The sequence below is a fragment of the Periplaneta americana genome, chromosome 5 (assembly GCF_040183065.1).
Source record: "Periplaneta americana isolate PAMFEO1 chromosome 5, P.americana_PAMFEO1_priV1, whole genome shotgun sequence".
Lineage (NCBI taxonomy): Eukaryota > Metazoa > Arthropoda > Insecta > Blattodea > Blattidae > Periplaneta > Periplaneta americana.
Window position 1 is genome coordinate 157,285,624 of NC_091121.1, and position 24,953 is coordinate 157,310,576.

Here is a 24,953-nt window from a genome sequence, read left to right on the forward strand (position 1 = left end):
ATCGAAATGGGAATATGGTGTGGCTTAGTGGGTAAAGCGTCAGCACGTAGAGCTGAAAACTCGGCTTCATATTCCGGTGCCGGAGAGAATTTTTCTCCGTTCCACTCATTCTTCATCATACGACGACACAGAATTTCTGCATGGAAATATCATATGTACTTCGGTACATCGTAATATAAATAATAATATAGTTGAAAAGAATTTGAAAAAACATCAGCTTTTGCTTGAGGATCGTAGACCATCTCTCCATGAGCACATTGTAGAGGTGTCGCTCCTGAATGGGTAATTTTTCCAAGAAGATTTTTTGTGAATGTCCAGAACTCTTTCCCACATGGCTGTAATGATTCTGTCTTACCTGAAAAATCTATAATTGTGTTTACGTCTGATGGCTCGCTGATAGCGATAGAATGCTCGTTTAGCTTGTGGATCTCTGAACTGTTGCCATCTCTTTCTTGCAATATTTTTTTAGCTTTAAGTAGTGGTGTTAAATCATCGATTGTGTCGTTTGTTTGCTTCATAGGAGACGAAATCGTAGTTTCTTCAAGTGTAGAAATGATAGTGTCGGTAAGAAGTTTCACTGTCATGTCTATATCATTTGGCTGGTGAATAATAGGGTTTGCAGGAATGCATGAGTAATGTCTTTTGGTGTATTCGTCCCAATCAGTATTCCTCGATAATAGTGTCTTATATGGTTCCCGAATGATTGGATAGCTCAAAGTTCTAGACATACTTGTTTTTGAGGAATTTGTTTTGTCTTGTAAAGACAAATGTCAAGAACATCAGGTTGATGTGTTGGTACCCAGGGATAACGAGTAGGTCCTGTTGGCCCAGTAACTGCATAATTATGTTGAGTGGAATGGTTTAGTAATAACTCCCCCTTAGATGTAGTGATGAGGGAGTTCCATATACGATGCTTTGCATTGAAAGCAACTTATATAATGACATTTGTATGCACAGAAACAAGAGAGGTTAAGTCTGACTCATACATCCGATAATATGGTGGATAGTAAGCAGATGCAATTAACGCATCTACACCATCTAATTTTATATAAACGCCAGTAGTCTCCAGAATATTGAATGTAGACAGAGTAGCAAGACGGTGTGGTATTGATTTCTTAATAGCAATTGCTGTACCACCACCTTCTCGTTCCAATCGATCAGCGCGATAGATGATATAATTACGTAGTCTAAATTTCATATGTGGCTTTAAATGAGTTTCAGTGATGCATGCCACATCAATACTATGTAATTTAACAATAAATTGCTTGAACTCGTATCATTGATTGCTTATGCCATTGGCATTAAGGTTTAACAAAACCAGATCTTTGAGTAATAATAAGGATTTAAGAGCCATATTCAGATTCTTGGTTTGTAGTGCAAAGTGCAAAGCCTTCTATTATTATCAAAATTTTTTACATTGGGTCACTTGCAGTTTTTAGACGCTGTAAAGTGTACTGGAAGATATTAAGAATTTTCTTAATATTTAGGCATCGCATTAAAGTTATAATATCTTTGAGTAATTCTGAACCAGAAGAAGAATTAAATGTGTTTTGACATGCATGAACATTGCATGGGATCTGGTTTTGGTAATGTAGGAAAGTCAAACGACTTCCACATAGGGGGTACACTCTCCTTTATTGTATCACAGTCTACTATATACAGTCGCGAAGTTCAATATGTAGCAAAAATGCAAACATGGGTAGTTGCCCACCACTAGGATCGCTACTATCGCCTCATCATCGCAGATCTCTCTCCTAGCAGACGACAAAATATGTTACACTTTCGTTGTATTCTTTTGGAAAAATTAACACCTTCCTTCCATTATTGAAATATTAAATGCATAAAGTTAATTTATTATTTTAATGAAGTATATTAAATTCCACCATAAACTCGAAGATACCTGCAAGAAAAAAGTAATATAATTTTTTTTGTGTGCAAAACGAACTGAAATTTACTATAATAGCTTCACTCATTCAAGATTATAGCGATAATTAACTATGAAACCAATAAATATTAATTTGCATTTCCCTTTACAACAATAATAATGGAAATATGAATTAATGGAGTAACTTACGCTTACTGGTACTTGTAGTGCAGGCTTACGTAGTTAACAAAGTGGGATGAGGTTAAGCAATAATAATCACACCAGAATTGGAAATAAAACGTGATCAATAAATTTTATTGTAACAGCCTTTTTCTACGTCTCTAGTAAAGCAACAAATAAAAATAACAACAAAATTAACAGCTATAATTAAAAACATATCCTTTGAAAAAATGGGCCTAAGCAATAATAATCCCATCAGAATTGAAAATAAAACGTGATCAATAAATTTCATTAAAACAAATTTAATTTTTCTACGTCTTTAGTAAAATAACACATAAAAATAATAACAAAATTAATAGCTACAATTAAAATTATATCCTCTGAAAAAAGTAGACCTAACCTTTATTTCTCTGGAAATTTAGCAGCCTAAGTGACAGAACTTTAACCGGTATCTAATGTCCTTTCGGTTAGACTGAAACATATCATTGTGAAATTTAAGGATATAATGTATTCTAACAGTCACAAAGAACTTCAAAATTAAGTTTTGTTTCTGCACAGCATTCTTGTGGAAATCCAGGAACCTTTCTGAATCTTTCGGAAATCGGAAAAAGGATAACTCTGGCCTCTTTCTCTTACTGTTGCTACAATTTATAGCACTACAAACGTCTCCTCCTTGTCCCATATTATTATTCCAATTATTATATTTTAGCCACTAACATTTTCATTACAACCAATAACGAACATTTCACAAGCATCAATGTGAAATACGCAACGAGCTAGCACTCGATAGAAATACGACACAGTCCAAAGTCGACCATGGACAGTCTATTGTTTCTAGTTGCTAACCGCTTGGAGCGCTTCATGACAAGATTTGCAAAGAAACACCTCAAGCTCCGCGACTGTATATAGCAGACTGTGATTGTATTATGTTTGTTTCTAATCTTTTGCTGCAGAACAGCTCGTTTTGAACTTGTATTGGACACTGTCCATAGCTAACATGGTTCCCATTACAGTTAACACATTTTGGCAGAGTTGAAGCACCCTTAAATGGGCAATCTGCAAATAAATTACTATTGCCACATTTAACGCATTTTATTTATCTCTTAGAAGTGTGATTAAATCCCTGACATCTGTGGCACTGAATCACATTGTGGTTTTGGTTTGTATGTTTCTATTTTTATTATGTGAAAAATTGTCCTTGAATGTTGGTTGTTTGGTAAGGTAACTATCCAGACTGATATTGGACGTCTTTGTGTACTTTAATCTTCTATCAAGAGAGGGACAGATAATTGTCGAACATGTTCAATCGAATATGATAATTTTTCTAGTTTTGTTTTCAATGTTTCTGCTTCGACGAATGTGGGAAGTCGTCTGATAACTACTTGAAGCAATTTATTTTCTCTAGGCTCATGGAATAAAATTGTATGTCAGCTATAAGAGTTGAATATAGCTTAATATCATAGTCAGACCTGTTGGCAGTGTAATATCTTATACCTTCGTGTGTATAGCTAATTTTCATTGGATTTGAGAGCAATGATTGTAATTTATTATTTTGGGCAATGAAGTTTCCACCTGATAATTTACTCACTGTTACCGGTGGCATTCTTGGCTGTTTTGAGTGTTGAGGCTTATCTCTTGGTGTAGTTCCTTGATTAATAAGTTGTGAAGTTCCTATGTCAGCACTATCAACTGTAGTTTCAAGAGGGGAAAACCGATTGTTCACAGTTACAGATGGATGTACCATATGTTCAAGTTTTGAAATAGAAGATTCTGAAATGCTAGATATAGCACGATTTGGTTTCATCTTTTTAGATTGATCTTGCACTTTCGTGTCATTACGCATTCGTGAATAAGCTTTCAGATTCGTAGGAAGCTGAAATTGAATGCTCTCTGAAGAGACGGCATTAATTGTATTTTGTGAATCATTCGCAATATTTTGAATATGTGGCCCTTCAGCCATGTAAAAGTTTACACTGTTAATAACACAATAACTTAAATAAAATTAAAAGGAAAAACAACAAACAGCAATTCCTTAACACTGAACACAGTAATATATTTAAACTTTATGTTGTTTCTATATTATTTAAATATTAAATTAAAATAATAGCCTAGGCAAAATGTGCGCGTTGTTTACTTTTCCAGAGTCCTAGTAGATAGCCACTTTGGTTGTGCACACCAAAGAGTTGTCGAGACATCTGACGGCAATACTGCGAACCTATAGTATACGTGCACGGCCGACATACGTGTAATTACTACTTATCCATGTACTGTACCATGGGTACGATCATAGACAAATAACAGATCGTCTATGGGACGGTTTTATTTTCATTTCCCAGTGTTCAGTCGTTATGACTTGTCAACATAACAATCTTTGAGAAATGTGAGACGCGTTTTTCAATCATGAATCAAATGGATGGAACTGAATGTGTTTGTCGTGTTTGCGGTTCAGCAGCAGGGATAAAATTGAACATATTTCAACCCGGAATGGATTATGTGGCGAAGATACATAACTTACTCCCAATAACGGTAAGATAAGTAGTAAAAATTGTTTTCTATATAACGGGACACTAGGTTTATTGACGAAAAAAGTGGGACAGTGGTCTAATTTTGAGAGGGAAAGTAGTTTGGAATGTGAAGAAATCATATAGAATGTTAGTCGACTTGAAAACATATTAGAAAATGGGTAAAAATGGGAGGGAAATAATTGCTCGATGTAGGTAACCTAAAAGTGATTATTTAACTTGTGAAATAATGAGATAGAAAACTTCAAAATGAATGTGAAACGCACATTTCATTTGGTGAATATTACTTATGTACCAGCCACAATAGGAACTTGATAAAATACCTTGGATTTATAGTATTGATGGGTAGAAATTGATGTGATCACAGAGAGAGAGCTAGCTAGCTAGTAGCTGTTAAGCGCACCCAACCCGCCTGTCATCGATTCGACCAAAGCGATTTTTCATAAGGACGAATCAGGACAGGTCAGATTAGTCATGGTATGTCGTGGAAGAAAGTTCACATTCTTAGACAATTGTGAATGTATGTAAGGCATACCAAAAGCCTAAACTAACCTAACCTAACCTAACCTGTCACTGATTCGACCATACGAAAACTCATTTTTTCTCTGCGATCACTAGGGAAACACACGGAAATGAGAAGTATGTGCTTCCTTTTACTGCTGCCTATTCCTTCCACCTCGACACATTGATCTCGCCTGCCTGGATCTCTGCCAGCTCCCATTTTCACCCTTATTTCGGCACTTAATTTTTCTTTTGTTTACAGTACGTATGACTCGATTAGTGCCCAAGTACGTAAATACATTTGTACCTTAACGTGATATTAAAGAATTATCATTATGACAAAAGAGTGTAATTGAAGAGGTGGACTCCAAACTGGCCTATGTCAAAATGACAAAACTGATGAAACAAATTTGACACTCCTAGTGCCTGCATATTTTATTTAATTAGGTAGTTGAATTTATTTTGATACTTTTCTGAAATATAGAGTCACTCTGCTTGTTATATAGATTTAACAAACTTAATGTTTTTTAAATGGATCTAATTGTAAGTTAAGACTTACGAGGGTTTGCAAAATCAATTTACACAAGTTTAATTATATGGGCTTGCAAAGGATAGGGCCTAAATTAAAACGTGAAACAGCTTTAGAAGTTTTGAGAAGGAGCAAATTTTTTATCCTGATATTTTTCTTTTCATATTTCCACATAAGTTATACCCTAGATCATATATGTAACAGATAACACCTCGCTACGTTAAAATCGGCAGCACTTTGAAGAGAACAACCGCCAGGATCGCCACCCGTCCTCCGTAAACGAACACGAGATGGCAGCACAGTCGTTAATGCAATTCAAATGGGAATTATAACGTGACTCCTTATGTAACAACTAGATGGCAGTGTAGTAAACCTGACAAAAGTTGTTAACCTCAAAGCCTATAAGCCCGACATATCTGTTACATATATGATCTAGGGTTATAGTTTCTTAACACTAAACTGGAGGGTGGAGGGAAAAATTGCTTCTTGCATAATTTTCCCCTGCTATATGACTCTCCCGACATTTAAATTCCAATATAAATATAGTAATTAAATTTGAGACATGCACATCCTTTGTAGTATGCCTGTCCTGAAACTTTCTCTGAACTTTGCCAATTCTATTTCTCTCTCTCAAGTCACAATGGAAATATTGAGAGAGTATTTTCCGTAACATCTGCTCAGTGGACAAAAGAACGAAATCACATGCTGATGGAGACAGTCAGAGGTATCATCATGATGAAATATACCGTAATTTAAAGGGTATGTCCTGTGAACAATTCATAGTTATTTGGTACAAGATAGAAGTTTGTCTCTTCAGGCTCTTCTGCATAAAGTGGGCACCATCGATAAGTATAGATGTAATACTGATCCAGCAACTAGTAAGAAAACTGAGCCATTATTTTTATCTTTAATTTTGTTCATACCAATTTTTAAAAAGTCCTCCTTTTTTCAGCAATGTCTTCTTATTTTAGCTTCCACGTCCTCCTATAGTATTTCTTCTCATGGTAACCCTATACCTGGTCTCTTGTTGCAGATTTTCCCTTTCAGTTTCTGCAGGAGATTAGAATAATATTGTTCTCTCCTTTGCTAGATAGTCAATAACGATTATCCCCTTAGAATCCCAGAACACTGACTCCATGACTTTCCCAATCGATTGAATGGCTTTTGTTTTCTTTATTTCATTGTTTCGACTGTTTGTCTCTGCTGTGTAGTAGTGAATCTAGATTTCATCAGTGGTCACAAACCGCCTAAAAATCGGGTGTACAGTTATTTTTCTCGAATCAAGCCAGACAGTCCCTCGAAATTTGACATCGGACGTGATTTTGTTCTTGGAACCCACCTTGTGGAGACCTCGGACATGTCCAAGACATTGTCTAAGATGTGTCACACCCGTTCAGTTGAGATACGCATAACCTCACTAATTTCCCGCACTTTCAGTCGATAAAACAGTTTATTAAAGTGAGGTATGACATTATCTTGCTACATTAAGTAGGTGGCAAATGGTCATATCATTGCTCTGGAAGACAGACTACACCACAGTTACTCCTGGTAGGTAATTGCTCGTTTGTTCATAATATGTGGATTTTCATTGGATCAGGACACACAGTTATGTTGATTATAATGCTATTCACATGACTTAATTTATATCTCTTATCTTCCTCGTGGCTGCAATATTTTGTCTGGATGCATGTAATATTTAACTTACCACAACTAACAGTGACTGAGTTTTAAAATTACAACTAGGCAATGTTTCTTAAACGTGAATGGATCACGTTGTTCTGGACAGCTAAAAAGCTAAGTCACATGAAAAGGGGTATAACGGTACTGGTACCATACAGTTGAAATGTGACTTCATCTGACTGAACAAATCTTGAAAATATCCTCTTTCTTCACACATGTGCAACAACCACTCACAAAATTGATATCACATACTTGGATTAAGGGCCGCCGAGAAGGGGGGGCAAAGGGGGCGAGTGCATATGGCATATGGGCCCGTGAGCAATAAGGGCCTGTCAGATTAAGTGAGTCTGATTACTTTTTATTATCGTGAATAATTATTCGTAGATACATATGGGTACTATAAAATTTTGTAAGAATATTTGTTACATAAATTTGACATATTAACTCAACAATAGTAGAATTAATACAAATTACCACTTCATATGTAAATATTTGACTTTTATATATAATAGAATATCGGTTTCCCACATTAATATTCACCAAGACGACAATTGAGGGCCCCGGCATTTGTCTGAAGTATGTTCCCGTTGCTTGTACCGAACACGTTCAATTATTTATTGGCTTGTCCTTTTTAACTACCGGTACCAAACCCCCACTGGCCCGCCGTAATATGCTAGTGGACTCTCTCAAACTGAAGTCGCAGGATCACGTTTCCTTTTGAGTACATTGTATGTTTCGTGTCGAAACTTTCGTCTTTTCGTTGTCGTTTGTCTAGTAAATTCTGCTCATTAGTGTTACTGGTTATAGTTTAACTGCACAATGGACAAGTACAGGCATAAGTCGGGAGCTGAGAAGCACAAGAAGAGACAAAAAAATTGGAAGATATTAATATGGTTGCTAGACTGCGTGAAAAATATTATGAAGACATTAACAAAGAGATCAGTGATGGGCCGAAATATTTAAAATCAATTCATACCTCTAATTTAGGGCCAACCCCACTGAAACCTACGAATGTCCTAAATAGTCTGAGGGAATTAAAACTAGATAATTTATATCCAAATATTTGTATAACCATTAGAATATTCTATACAATTCCTGTGACAGTTGCTGAAGCTGAAAGGTTCTTCAGCAAAATGAAGGAAATAAAAAATTTATTCAGATAAACAATGTGTCAAGAACCACTGAGTAACCTTGGCTCCTTGGTCTGGAGAGCGATCTTGCTAGGTTTTTAAATTTTGATGACATAATTGATGATTTTGCATTGATGGAGTCAAGGAGAGTTGTTTGTTGATGTTGGACTGCAAGTTAGAAATTACAGGTGTTTAAGAATAATGTTTTATGAATATAATATATTGTGCTAATGTGAAGTTTTGCTAAAAGTTTTCAATGTAATAAAAGTGTATATTTTTAGGTTCGTATCTGTGTATGGAGTTATCTTTTATTTATTTTGCAAATAATTATTATGGTTAGAATAACTGGTAACTTATAATTGTTACTTTTTTCAACGGGGTCCGAGTACAGTATTGCATAGGGGCCCATAAATTCTGTCAGCGACCCTGCTTGGATTGTTATCATTCATTGCGTGGAACAACAATCTCGGAATATATGGCTTCCACTTCTTACCCCACAAAATGTAAAGATCATTGCCTTACGAACTTCTTTGAGAATTGTGTGAATTTCTGGAACACCATCGCAACACCACCATTGTCCATTGATATTCCCTATCTTCACTTTGTTCCTTGTTCACTTTTTGTACCATTTCATTATCCTCAAATTTATCACACAGTCTTGAATTGTTACATATGTTGGTGTTTCAAATTCCGTTCTCCAGTGTTCTTACACCTAAGTCAAATTCTCTGTTTTTCATTAATACCTAAGGGACTCACTTTCACTGCCCAAATGATAATTGGCTTTGTGGTTTTTATTTACATTGTTGTTAGTGCCTTCTAGCATTCTTTCTGTCACTCTGTTTTCATTTTTATGTTCAATATTATTAACATCCAAAGTATGTATACATTTTATTGGGACACTTTGCAGTGTTATAAATTTAAAATTTAATATCAAACTTAAAGAGAGCTTGAATAAGAGATACATGTAAATCTAAGTTTCTCATTGTAACCTATTAATCTGTTCAGACAAAAGCAATGTTAAAACTCTAATAATCAAGTTGTTATTGTTGTTGTTTTGTAATGCCAGGCATTTGACAATAAAGTCATTTGACCTCTTGCACTCCAATATTTTTCAAAGATATTATCATGGTCAGCCACTGAAGCACAGATTTTGAGGTATTCCGAATTCATTTCTTGGTTTGAGTTGCACAATGGGCAGTTAGGGGACTGATATATTCCAATTCTATTCAGGTATTTGGCCAAACAGTCATGGCCTGTTGCCAATCTAAATGCAGCTACAGACAATTTGCGTGGTAAATCGGGAATTAACTGTGGATTATGATGCAGAGAGTTCCATTTTTTCCCTTGAGATTGTGTTATTAAATTTTGTTTGCTGAAGTCTAAGTATGTAGATTTAATAAATCTTTTCACAGAATAATACATAGATTTAATAACAGGTCTGTAAGTAGCAGTGCTGCCCTTCTTTGCTAAAGCATCCACATTCTCGTTTCCCAGGATTCCACAATGAGATGGTATCCATTGGAATACAATTCTTTTATTGAGTGATATTAATTGAGAGAGCATTTTAGTTATTTCTGCTGTTCGAGATGAAGGTGTGTATTTAGAGACTATTGATAGAATAGCTGCTTTGGAGTATGACAATATAACTGCATTCTTAAATTTATTGATGTGGCATAAAAGATTCCTGAGACTTTCACTTATTGCAATGATTTCTCCATCAAAACTTGTTGTTCTATATTCAAGAGATCTATAAAGTGAGAAGAGACAGCACGTAACACCTGCACCGGCACCTTGTTCTCTGGAGATCAAGGATCCGTCGGTGTATAAATGAAGCCAGTTTTGTGGAGGGTACCTAATATTAATTGTCTCTAAAGCAGTAGCGGCCCGCGGTTATAAAGGTTGGCAGTTCTGCATGAAAAATAGTGTATTTAGCAAACACATGCTGTTTATTGCATTTAAATCGGATAACGCGTGTAATTACAGTCCCTTCTCGAAGTTGTACTCCAACAATCCGTGCGCCCTGCCCACCCCATGCGCTACACCTCTCCCACCTGGCACAACTAGTCACCTAGTGGAGATATGCCCCTCATGTTGATACCTGAATGAACAACCATCAGGAACTTTTGATTGTTCGAACGCTTTTAACTCCTACCGAATTTCTTTACGTCAACTTTTCTAGCCTACACCCGTACCGGCAGATGGAATTATAAAACAGAGAGCTGGGAGTTCCTACAGATTTGCAATAAAGTATGGTAACTTGACCAGTTTGTGAACATGTTTGTTGCATTATTAAATTTAATTCCTTGGCAAGAAATATGTTGTGGAACACAATACAAATTCTCCGTGTTTCCCACTCATTACGTTAGCCCCGCCATTAACCAGCACAATTAATTCATGTGGTTCAATTATGACTGAATTTCCGTTAAGCCTAAATTCCATTAAGATAGTTTGCACCAAACTTTCAGCGTCATGTCTTGGTGGCACTGAAGACAAATTTCCAATAATTTTATTGCTATCCAGCAATTAATTTTGAATTGTTTTCGTAGTTCCTTTCAATTGTGACGAGCCCTATAAATGATCTTTGGAAGTTTAATCTAAATGTGGAGTAAAATCAGTCAAACCCCGAAATATACCGCGGTTTGTTGAATCTCCTGATTCAGCAAGTCCTCGAATCGCTAATTCAAATGCGGCACAGAATTTCACACAGTTAATTTATTTTAGATAGACCATATCTCTTTTTAGAAACATTTCCTTCTTGTTTCTGAATGTTAATCCAATACGCAGAATCAAGCTGTGTTAGAATATTTTAATATCGTTAACAGTGACAAATCTGTTTGACTTGAAATGAGTTTTCGAATTTTCATGCCCTTATAGTTTAAGTCAAATTAACTAAATCCTTCACTCCGGTCTTTGTCCATGTATTTTCTCCTCTAAACAGAATACACGGGTGGGGGAGAAAGCGTTTTCATGATCGCAGCAAAAAACCAATCGTTTCCATTACACATTTCGGTATTAAAATGACTAGTAGGCTACATGATTTCTTGGACTTTTTCCAGAAATTTCCAAATTTAAATTTGGTGTAGGATGTCCTAATTTCTTAAGTTAACGCGCAATTTCTCTTTTAATTTCGAAAAGGCTTGGTCGTTTAGATTTTCATTTCATTCATTTTTAATATAAAATATTTTCTTAGACACACTGACTAATCATCACATCACCCACAGTACTATAATACACTGGAACTGTAATGATATACAGTAGTCTAGAAGCCTACGTGTTCTAACGCAGGTCATAAAGAGATGAGGGTGTTGACTGTTCTTTTTATACTCGAACAGATCTGCTTCGGTTGCAGCTCTAATGCAGTCTTATGGGACGGTGAAGAAAACCAGTTTTCTGCTGCCGACTACCCTACGTTGAGCTTCAGGAACTGCCGAGCACAGATCTGAAAAGTACACTACAGATAAAATTCTCCAGCAGTTCAAGGCTCCTACAGACAGTAAAATCTCGAATCGAAGGAGAATGAATTGGAAAAATAAATGAAACAATGAACTAGATTACATAAAAGCACATTTTCCATTTTTAATTTTACAGGTCCATTTAAATGGCGGTTCTGCAGCTCTGCAGTTCTTATTGTAGAGCCGCCACTGCTCTAAAGACAACTGTTTCATTATTTCAGTGTTTACTTCTGATTTCAGTATGTCTTCTGTTAAATTTAGAGTATATTCTATTTTTGCTCATAGTCATTCTCATTACCAACTGCTGCTAGATATACTATGAATTAAGTACGACTTTAAAAACATGGTGGTGAAATTTGATAAAACATATTCTTAAATTAACTTTCATTCCAGATTTATGAGCAAGATCCATGGTCAAAAAAAATCTGTCATAAGTGTGCTTTTAAACTTGAAGAGTTTCATAACTTCAGGGAAGTATGTGTGAGGACAGACAGTTACTTCAAGAAAAAAGTACCATGGGAGCCAGTAAGAACAGAAAAATCTTTGTCTTCAGCTACAGAACCACTAGAACAGGTGAGATATTGTTTGCAAGTAATCTTATTCTTCTGCTAGATGCATGACTGCATATAAAGCAAATGACTGATACAGAGGAAGAGTAGATGATAAGTCTGATGCTTGGTGTGTGTGCAAGGTGTAGTCAGTATATCCATGGACTGATGGCATAAGAACATATTGTCTTACCTTACACATTAATACATTCCAGACCCAATACGATCAATGAATCAATTGACAAGTTGAATTGTGACTTAGCCACTGTCTCCACTTGGGCGGCCAATTTCGGACTCGCACTTAATCCAAGTAAGACTCAAGCTATAATTATTGGCCATAAGCGTTTAGTTAACTCTCTTAATAACAGTAATCTTTCAGTTGTTACCCTTGATAACACTCTAATCCCTTATTCATCTGTCGTAAAAAAAACTTTGCTTCTTTTTCGATAATAATCTAAATTGGAATTTTCAAGTTAAAGAAACGATAAAAAAAATCTGTTCCTCCATTCACTGTTTGAGTCGCTTAAGAAACTTCTTGCCCAAGCAACTAAAACTTACCCTAGTACAAACCCTAGTAATGCCGCATTTCGATTATTGTAACGTTTTGTTAAGTGACATAAGTTCTGAACTGTCAGTCAAGTTACAGCGAGTTCAGAATATGTGCATCAGATACGTTTGCAACATCCAACGATACGATCACATATCACCGTCCTTCGCAAGTCTTTCGTGGCTCCGACTTAAAGAACGTAGAACTTTACACTCCTTGTCATTGCTCTTTCGAATTCTGCACACTTCAACACCAAATTACCTTTTGTCTCATTACTCTTATCTATACTCTAACCACGACGTAAATACCAGATCACTTATCTGTGGCGCATTAAGTATACCTCTTCATGGAACATCTCGTTATTCATCATCTTTTACAGTATCCACCTCGAGACAATGGAATTCCCTGTCACAAAGTATTAGGGGCTGCAAGACAATAAACACTTTTAAAAACAGTTTAAAAGATAACCTTCTTAGCATTTCACTCCAATCATACTGACTACATTGTTACTCCTTCCATTAGATATGCATCCTGATAGTGCTGAATTTTCAAAATTGTCTCATAATAATCTCTTTCTATTACCTAACATTATTTGAAATATATTAACATTCTATGTATTTTAGCTCAATTCTGCTACATAGTTTGTATGTCAGTGTTTAATTAATAATTCATAGTATTTTGTTGTTTAATTCGTAAATAACTCTTGTATACATGTAGCTCTTATCTAAATCAAATTGTTGAATTCTTTGTAAGTTGATACATATATATGTATACTTTTTGCTGGTTGAGTGGAAGAGAAGGTCTTACGGTCTTAACTCTGCCAGCTAAAATAAATCATTATTAGTATTATTATTATTATTATTATTATTATTATTATTATTATTATTATTATTATTATTATATTATTATTATTATTATTATTATTATTATTATTATTATTATTATTATTATTATTATTATTATTATTATTATTATTATTAATGCCCACAATTGCCTCAGAGTAGTCTGTTTTTTTAGGCTAGACAAGGATCCCAGCAACACTGTCATGACTAGAAGAATTCTTGGAAATAATTTTCTTTTAGCTTGTTCAGTAGCACCTGTTACTTGAACTGAACTTCTTCTACCATATAGTAGAATCTTCAACCTTTCGGCCTCATTTTAATTTTCAGAAACACAATGCAGCAGCATCATTATCTCCTCACATTCTTGTATAAGCCTTTAAAAATTCAATGTAAAAGCAGCATTAAATGTTTCACCAGGAGAAAGAAACACCTTTTAAACAATTCCCTTCTGGTAAAAATCACCAATAATTATGTTTAAAAAAGCTGGGATTATTAGCAGCCTGCTATTTGAGGTCGGTGCAAACACCAAAATCTGTCATACAATAGTGTGCAGATTAATGTGAACAACATTTTCTTTTCAAAACTTCATTTTTTATGGTTGCTAACACTGCTTATTAAAACAGTGATTCTTTCTAATTAGCACAACTGCTTTTATAAATCATTGTTGTTAAATTTAACTTCAATTAGGTACAAACAGTTATTATAGAACATGGGTTGTCAGCACAGAGCACGCTGGGGCTAGCCTCTCTCACCCACGGAAAATGCAATGCACCATGGTGCACTCCGTAGCTGCTAGCGGGTATGCTCTCTATCTCTCTCTGCTGCACGACGGTGCACATGGGACGGTACCGCGTACTCTTTGCACATTTCAGCCAGTTCTGACAACCACAGTTATAGAAGGTTTGAAATAGCTTTTAGGTATTGCAGTGAATATTTGAAGGAAATTATATCCATCATTTTCGTTGGTGTTCACCATGGATATTACTCCAAAAAATAAAAATAAGATTGTAACTCTCAGTAAGCATACTTCTATGACTCAGAGGAATATAAACAGTGCTGTCATGGTAATTTTTTTCTTGGCCATACGTCTTGCCCCTTGTTTTCTCCTTTGAAATATATTGTAATTTTATTTCAACTCAACAATAGGATTTTATTCTTCCAACAATAATTCCTTCCTACAATTCACCTTAAACGCTCTCGTCAACAATAGGATTTTCACTCAACACAGTATTCGTTATAGCACTCCACTGACGGCAGTGACAATTTACTTGGACTATTACGAACAACAATGAACTGTTAATCTTAACTAATATTTACAAAGCACTATTTACAAATCAGAACTATCAGTCCTCAGTTCACAGTTCTTCTAGCTCAGCCAACTGTAGTCCACTGCACTCGAACTCAGGTCCCTCCAACTGCGGTCCACTGCACTCGAACTCAGGCCTTCGGATGCTGACACCGTTGCGGACGCACACTCGAGCCGAACTCCGGTACACAAGACTGGCTTGCTTGCTCTGGCTTACTCACTGACTGGCTGACTAATCAACTGAGACTGAAACTGAAACTGCCCTAGTTCGCTGGTGTTTCTTCTTTTATAGCAAAATCATAGTCTCGAGAAATTTCTACGGGCGTCCTCTCGAATTATCTGGCTATCTCCACTTCGACTGACTTCTGGAAGAGTCGGGAGGGTCCGTCCCCCCCTCACTCCGCACGCAGCTGCGCGCGCACTCTCCCCTCGTCGCGTTGACATAATACACCTCCTCTGCCCTTCAGCATGCAGATGCTTCCCGTACCAGCGTTTCGTCTGCCGCGCGCCCTGTCGGACACGTGTTCAAACTCCGTTGCAGTTGTCACAATATTTTACTCTCCTCTCTCAAACTCTCAGACTGTTATTTAATGATTTTTTTTAATATTAAAGAAAAAGTAAAGAAATTGTTTTGCTTTACATTTTAATTGTACAAGAAGTTTGATTTAAAGAATACACCATGTAGCACCACCGTAGATGCACACTTGTCTTGATGAATCTTGGAGTGTGTATTTGCAGCACTTCTTGTTTTTCAATCATTATTTTATGTAATTCTGGATTCCAGTGCTGCAGAGGTGGGCAGTTTTTGTGTATGAACATAAAACAAAATACATTAGGACAGCAAGAGATGATCTAAGATCTGTACATATCTCCGCATACAAAACTTAGGTACCCATATGCCATATGGCTCCATACAGACAAAATTTTCTTTTCCCCATGCGATTAATTAAAAAAAAATTGTAGGTTCCCATATGATGTAAGACCCTATATGGCCTCTATGACAGCACTGGATATAGGCTCAGAATGTGGAATCAGTTTAGGCTGTGTCAACAAAATTCTTAAGAGATATAACGAATCTGGCAATATTTCTCTTCAGCATAAAGGAAAATGTGATAGAAAGAGGAAAACAACCGAGGGATGACTCAATTTTAATGAGGAAATCGAAAGAAGATCCAAGAGTAACTAGTTTTGACTTAAGAGCAGAATTAGTTCACCCAGGCATTCATATACACGATTCTAGGGTTTGTCATCAATTTATTGAATGTGGTCGAAAATCAATCCACCATCTTAGAAGAACATTTATCGTTCATACCAACAGTTCAAGGAGACTGATTCTGTGTAAAAGGAAGAGCAGATAGTGGCCACATGTATCATTTGCAGATGTCGACAGATTGAAATAAGATTTCTCAGCAAGCTCGCAGAAATCCACATACATCAGGTGCAGCTGTCCTGAAAATCATATGACTTTTTTGATTGATCATCAAACCATACAAATTGCAGTTGATACAAACTTTGACACCAAATGACAAGATCATATACACATGATGGTACATGGTGATACAAACACTTTATTTTTGTTATTTAAAAGATAATCTGTTCTGTTTAATATTTAAGTTTGTTAGTACACTTTTATTGTTTTGTTGGTAATTCGATTTTTTAAAATATAAGTACTTAGAATATATAAATTAATTTATTATTCAAATAAAATAACCTATTTTACTAGAAAATAGGTTAATTTGGAGGGTGGAAATTTTGCAGGTCATGTAGTTTTAGGTGACAGAGTAACACCACAGTCTAGTGCATACAGTAGCATGCAAATTAATCTGAACACGACATATTTTTACATTTTCTGTCATTGTTGGCCTCACAGCTGCTCATACCGCTTTAATTGACATCTGTAGTACGTGTAATTCCATTGTTGAAGGTCTGTCGTTATTATTTTTTTTTTATAATATGTGACATTTTGCCTGTCGTTTTGTACTTATAAGCATTTCAGTTGTGTTGAAGACTTAATACTGCAATCTTGTGTACATTCTGTCGTCTTCACAAATGGATACAACTCCACGAAAACGGTCTAAAATTATAACATTAGAAGAGCATTCTTCTATGACACAGAGACATATTGCTGCAGAATGTCACATCGGTTTGGCTACTGTTAATTCGATCATAAAACGATACAGGGAGACTGGATCCATCACACCCCAGAAAAAAGGAAACTGTGGCCAGAAAAGGAAGACTTCACCTGCAGATGATCGTTTAATTGTCAGGAAAAGTAAATTAAATCCTAGACTAACTGCTGTCGACTTAACCCGCGAGTTAATGGCTACCACTGGGGTGAATATTCACGTCACAACAGTGCGGCGTAGGCTTTTGGAAGCTGGACGAAGGGCTCGTAAGCCTATTAAGAAGCAACTGCTAACCCCTGTTATGTGCAAAAAATGCTTAATGTGGGCAAAATTACATCAACACTGGACAGTGAATGACTGGAAGAATGTATGTACTTTTTCCGATGAGTCTCATTTCGAGGTCCACGGCCACCGTGTTTCTTACGTACGGAAAGGATCCGAAAAAGTAACAGCAGCTCATCTCCAACAAGCACCCAAATACCCCCCTAAAGTAATGTTTTGGGGTTGTTTTACACATGAAGGGCCTGGAGCATTAATACCTATCAAGGGAATGATGAATTCTGACAAATATATTCAGTTATTGGAAATCAGAATCGTACCCCAGCTGCAAAAATCATTTCTGGATGGCAGAGGTGTGTTCCAACAAGACCTGGCACCATGCCATACGTCTCGAAAGCTACAGAATTCTTCAACAAGAAGAATATTCAGGTACTCCCCTGGCCAGGCAACTCACCCGACATCAACCCCATTGAGAACTTTTGGTCAATTTGCAAAAGAAGAATGCAAAAAATGGATTGTTCTACAAAGGAGAAGATGATTTCTGCCCTCATTGGTGTATGGTTTCACGATGAAGAAATGAAGAATATTTGTGGGAAATTAGTGGAATCCATGCCAAATCATCTCAGAGCTGTTATTAGGAACAAGGGAGGCCACATAGATTACTGAGGTATGTCTTACATCCTTTTTTTTATCCCGTTTGAGTGTTTTTTCATAAGTAATTACGTTGTTCGGATTAATTTGCATTCTACTGTACAGTCACGAAGCTTGAGTTGTGAGGGTGCTAGGAACAATAGACTATGCCAGTACTATTTCGCATTGTCTGTAATGAGGCGATATTAGTGTTTCTAGTGGTTAGTGACTATCTATGGATGCATATTTACTACGTATTGAGCTTCATGATTGTATATACTAGACTGTGGTAACATGTCATGTAAACAGTAAGATCTCTCAACACAATCTGCGAATATGGGACACAGAAAATGCTCATGTCACCATGGATGTGTTCGAGATTGATGCATATCACGTTTTTTTATGTAGGACACCGTAACTGGATGACCTTTCTTTATATGTGGAGCAGTGGCTAACCCCAGAGCTAGATGAGAATTACGAGTGCCTGTTCCAACAAGATGCTGCACCACTCCATTATCACAAAGCAATCTGGCATTACATTGAATGGACATGTACTTCACCCCTGTATTGGCTGTGCTACTGTTAATGACATGGTATTTCATAGTTAGCCTCCGATGTCACTTGCTCTTACTGTGATTTTTTTTCTGTGAATGTATGTTAAATTTTGTTAATTTCACTACTTGTGTACTTTGTGACCTGATGGAGTGTAAGATAAGGTCCTATGGCCTTAATTCTGCCAGTATAAATAAATAAATTAATAATATAATAATAATAATAATAATAATAATAATGATAGTAATTATTAATTAAAATGTGTCTCAATGAAACTTTCAGCAGAGTCCATATAGGCCAGCTTCTGTCTGATGCTTTTCCAATTCACTGCGGGTTAAAGCAAGGAGATGCACTATCATCTTTACTTTTTTACTTTGCTCTAGAATATGCCATTAGAAAAGTTCAGGATAACAGACAGGGTTTGGAATTGAACAGGTTAAATCAGCTTTTTGTCTATGCGGATGACGTGAATATATTAGGAGAAAATCCACAAATGATTAGGGAAAACACGGGAATTTTACCTGAAGCAAGTAAAGCGATAGGTTTGGAAGTAAACCCCCGAAAAGACGAAGTATATGATTATGTCTCGTGACCAGAATATTCTACAAAATGGAATTATAAAAATTGGAGATTTATCCTTTGCAGAGGTGGAAAAATTCAAATATCTGGGAGCATCAGTAACAAATATAAATATGACACTTGGGAGAAAATTAAACACAGAATAAATATGGGAAATACATTTTATTATTCGGTTGAGAAGCTTTTGTACTCTAGTCTGCTGTCAATAAACCTGAAAGTTAGAATTTATAAAACAGTTATTGGACTCTCACTTTGAGAGAGGAACATAGGTTAAGGGTGTTTGAAAATAAGGTGCTTTGGAAAATATTTGGGGCTAAGACGGATGAAGTTACAGGAGAATGGAGAAAGTTACACAACACATAACTGCACACATTGTATTTTTCACCTGACATAATTAGGAACATTAAATCCAGACGTTTGAGATGGGCAGGACATGTAGCATGTATGGGCGAATCCAGAAATGCATATAGAATGTTAGTTGGGAGGGCGGAGGCAAAGACGTTTGGGGAGGCCAAGACTTAGATGAAGAAGATAATATTAAAATGGATTTAAGGGAGGTGGGATATGATGATAGAGACTGGATTAATCTTGCTCAGGATAGGGACCAATGGCGGGCTTATGTGAGGGCGGCAATGAACCTCCGGGTTCCTTAAACGGCAGTAAGTAAGTAAGTTATATTACCATTTGTTCTGTATGGTTGTGAAACTTAGACTCTCACTTTGAGACAGGGACAGAGATTAAGGGTGTTAGAGAATAAGGAAAATATTTGGGGCTAAAAGGGATGAAGTTACAGGAGAATGGAGAAAGTTACACAATGCAGAACTGCACGCATTATATTCTTCACCTGACATAATTAGGAACATTAACCCAGATGTTTGAGATGGGCAGGGCATGTAGCACGTATGGGAAAATCCAGAAATACATATAGAGTGCTAGTTGGAAGGCTGGAGGGAAAAAGACCTTTGGGAAGGCCGAGACATAGATACAAAGGTAGTTGAGGTAACAAAACAAACGAAATACAATCGCTCGGTAATGAGCCAGTGGTGACCAAGGGTATCTCATATCAAAACACTCGACAAATATCCCTGAACAACCTCTGAAAGTTTGTCGGTAGAGTTTATACTTACCCTGTATATATATATATATATATATATATATATATATATATAATTATTCCAGTCTATCATAGTGTAGAAAGTATCCTATCAGCCCTGTGTAATTTTCAGTCTGTTTAATTGCAGTGTTAAGAAGGAACGTACATCTCTCTGAAATATGTATTTATTTGTTTAGTTACATACGGATATTTTCATATTACAGACAACTGTGAGAATAAAACAGGAAGTGGAAGATGGACCATCTTTTCCTCAACTACCACCATTGGATCCACAGCCATCATTCCAACCAATGGTGAAGTTTAATCAGGACGCCATAGCAACGTGTTTGATGTCTAATGATACAAATTCAAGAGCACATTCTGGCAGACTTAAACAGTCGCCAGTAACAAATAGGCAGCCCACTTCATCTGCTCTGCTATCTCAACCAAATGTTGTTTTTCTGAACTCGGAACAGGGTGAATGTTTTTTGCCTGAGGATCCAGAAGCACAGGACTCCGAGAGTGCAACTCATAATGCAGTGTAAGTGTAGCATAAAAAAATGTATCTATACCTAACCATTTATGAAGTCAGGAAACAATTTAGTGGCTAATGCCTTTTCTATAATGTTTACAGCTCTTGTGTCTAGTAAAATCAAGAAATAGTGGCTTGTTAGTCACCATCTGTAAAAGCTCCGTTTCTTTTGGATTATATGAGCTATTCCATCTCAAATCGACCGAAATATAGAGAAAATTGACCTTACAATTTCTAAATACAATGAAACTTTTTTTGGACGTAGAGAACTGTGATATAATGCTTTGTGCAAAGTTTGAGGCATCAGAACTTCATAGTGTTTAAATTAAAAATATTTAAATTTATCGTATTTTCACAAAAATAGCAACTTTAAACTGTTGTAGCTCCGAAACCCTTTCACCCAATGATTAAAATCATGGTTTATTTTGATGCTGAGAAATTAAAGTTTATATTGACATATAAACAGATTTTCTTACTTTTTATGGAAATGGAGAAATTTAGATTTTTCCTCATTAAGACGCCTTTGCCAAGGAAAAAATATTTTGAAATATATAGTTAGATTCCACATTGAAAGTACAAATAAGCACATATTTTTTACTGATGGTATGTTGATAAGAAAGTATTGAAAATATCAAATAAAGAAAATAAATAGTACGCACGTGAACTAACCAGCTGACTGTGAGACGGGAGCTAGCCGAGACAAGCAAGGCCAGGAGACAAACACGTGATGTTTCGTCTAGTAGTGCATAGCTGGGCTAGCTTTATCACAAATTTTCATAAACACAGGAGTAAAATGACGCCCAACGCTCGCTTATCTTCAGCTCTCGGCCAGTGTGTGCAGTACTGTGCCGTTCAAGTCCAGGTGTGTGAAAATAATCTATTTAATACCCTCGAAACTTATTGCCGTACCACTAAGCAAACAATGCCGAATCCCTCTTAATAATGCAAGGTTTTTTTCTCAATATTTTTTTACATTTTTACAAATTGGCAAAAAGCCTAAAAGTAAGTAAAATCAGATTATCTGTCTTTCTGTGTACAATAAAAATAAGCATTACTTCTTAACATAACCTACCAAATGTCAGCTTCAAAATGAGCTCCCGTTCAATGTTCTGCAATAAATGGTTCCAGAGTTCTGAGCGCTGAAAGAGGCTTGTTTTTATAAAATACGCTAAATTTGTCGCTCAACAATACGAAAACCATTTGACTTTCGATAGTATATTTTTTAAAATGCACTCTTCTCAGCACCTTGTATAAATAGGGAAAAAATTAGAGTATAAAAAAATGCGAGGTTTTTTACTGATGGATTTCATATGGAATAGCCCATATGTAACTGTTTCACAAGTAAAGTTGGATGGAATTCTAGTCTCCGGGGATTTTTTTTCTATGGGCCTAACTGTTTGTTATTCCTTTCGTTTGTTTTATTACACTTTGTTGTATGTTTATCGCCGGGAATTATATTTATTATTTGGAATTATTCATTACAAACATAAGAACCAATAAAATAAATTGATTAATATTTATATCCCCACTTAATCATTGCTATACAAATCTTAAATATTATATATTATATATTATTTCTTGTACGTTGTCACTTTTTTTCTAGATTTCCCGAAATTGAAAATGGTAACATAAATGGCGAACAGAAGAACAAAGAAAAAAGTGGATCAAGAAAACGGACTTATAGTTCTGCAAGAAGTGCTGTGAACACTGGTACAAGTTCTCCAAAACCTCAATCAAAATCTAAGCATTCTAACTCCCAAGTCACCAGTAAAAGAAAGAACTTCGAGGACCGTAAAATTATTAATAAACAACAGAAAGAAAGTAGTTCGAAATGCAAACCAGGGCCCAAATCTCTTGTTGAAGATGCAAATGATAATTTAGATCATGAAGGGTCAGATGTTGAATTTGTGCTTCACAAACCTCCAAACAGTGTATTAGATACCATAGATATGACAGGTGATATGGACAGCTCTCAAGATGAACCAGAAGATGCCACTGAAGTGCTAAAATCACATATACTGTTAACAAAAATTCCCGGTATTTGTGTTATTTATACGTGCACTGTTTGCGAATGTACGTTCACCTCAAAAAATTGTGCTAATTTTCACATATGTAAGAAGAATGGAAATACATTTAATTCAGTGAACAGACCTGGAATTGGAGCATCAACAAATCAGAATAAGACATCAGATAATAAGTCACTTAACAGTTGTAACAATGTAATTGAAAATAAGTTATCTTCAGTATCAAGTGAAGCAGGACGTGAAACACTTCGGAGCATATTGACTCACACAAAACACGTAAAAATTGAAAGTAATGGTGGTGATAGTGCTAAGAATCATAATAATATTTCAGATGATTTTTTTTCGTATACGTGTGATGTCTGTGGAACAAAATTCACCAGATATGTTACACTGATGGCACACAAGCAGAAACACTTGAATCCTGAAGACACAGATGAAGACATCAGTGATAATGAAGGAATGAAAACATAGAAGTTGAATGGATAGTAAATCTTTTCTGTAAAGTGTTACATTTTCTTGACAGTAGTAACATTTAACTGGCACGAAAAAGTTCGTGAAATATCAACAAAACCCACTCCTGTCAGTTTTCTGGTAGGAATATTATTTCTCCCCCTTCGCCCTCCTTTTGAAAAATTTCCCAAAATTTTATTTGAAGGTTTGAAGTAAGTAAGGGTATCAGTGCCATTTTCAAGCGTATGAGGGAAATGAATCCTAAACAATATATGTTGAAGCTATTGACACATACCCCTATGGCTGGTCAATAAATTCGACTGAGAATTCAACAGGAACACCATGTGACTGTTGTAGCAGCTGAAACTTGCCTCAAAAAAAGTGATAGAAGGTTTGTATCATTGATAGAACAATAAGAAGACTGGAGAAAACAGATCTCATCTCTTTAAGATCAGGCAAGGATTCCTTGTTGACATATCAACATTGGCAATATACTTTTGTACATGCACATCATCTTTGAATAGTGGAGCATTAGTGACCACAGTCTACTATATACAGTCGCGAAGCTTGATGTGAATTTTTGCAAATCTCGTGATAAAGCGCTCCAAGCGGTTAGCAGCTAGAAACAATAGACTGTCCACGGTCGACTTTGGGCTGTGTCGTATTTCCATCGAGTGCTATATAGCTCGTTGCGTATTTCACATTGATGCTTGTGAAATGTTCGTTATTGGTTGTAATGAAAATGTTAAGGGCTAAAATACAATAATTGGAATAATCATATTTTACTAGAGACGTAGAAAAATTAAGTTTGTTTTAATGAAATTTATTGATCACGTTTTATTTTCAATTCTGGTGGGATTATTATTGCTTAGGCCTACTTTTTTTTTTTTTTCAAAGGATATGTTTTTAATTATAGCTCTTAATTTTGTTGTTATTTTTATTTGTTACTTTACTAGAGACATAGAAAAAGTCTGTTACAATAAAATTTATTGATCACGTTTTATTTCCAATTCTGGTGTGATTATTATTGCTTAACCTCATCCCACTTTGTTAACTACGTAAGCCTACACTACAAGTACAGTACACTTAAGTTACTCCATTAAGTCATATTGTCATTATTATTGTTGTAAAGGGAAATGCAAATTAATATTTATTGGTTTCATAGTTAATTATCGCTATAATCTTGAATGAGTGCAGGGATTTTAGTAAATTTCAGTTCATTTTGCACAAACAAAAATAATATTAACCTATTTCTTGCAGGTATCTTCGAGTTTATGGTGGAATTTAATATACCTCATTAAAATAATAAATTAACTTTATGCATTTAATATTTCAATAATGGAAGGAAGGTGCAACTACCCATGTTTGCTTTTTTACTACATATTGAGCTTCGCGACTATATAGTAGACTGTGTTAGTGACCTCTTCACCGTACACAATGAAAGTGCTTGTCTCCAGTCCTATTCTAGAGGTTTTCCTTTCTGCAATATGTTATTAGCTTAAACTTATGAATAAAAGGAATAGTCCCTTCTGTCCTGACCTGATATTGATAAGTGAAGAAAAAGTACGTTGCCCAATTGATATGTAC

The 24,953-nt window shown here is 35.8% G+C and overlaps 1 protein-coding gene across 1 annotated transcript; it reads left to right on the forward strand.

Moving 5' to 3' along the window:
- Window positions 1-4,344: 4,344 nt before the first annotated feature.
- LOC138700246 (uncharacterized) lies at window positions 4,345-24,712 on the forward strand. The gene is made up of 4 exons (XM_069826728.1): window positions 4,345-4,570; window positions 12,252-12,431; window positions 20,585-20,901; window positions 22,496-24,712. The coding sequence occupies exons 1-4, from the start codon at window positions 4,445-4,447 to the stop codon at window positions 23,385-23,387; spliced, it is 1,515 nt and encodes a 504-aa protein (XP_069682829.1). The 5' UTR covers window positions 4,345-4,444; the 3' UTR covers window positions 23,388-24,712.
- Window positions 24,713-24,953: the final 241 nt, after the last annotated feature.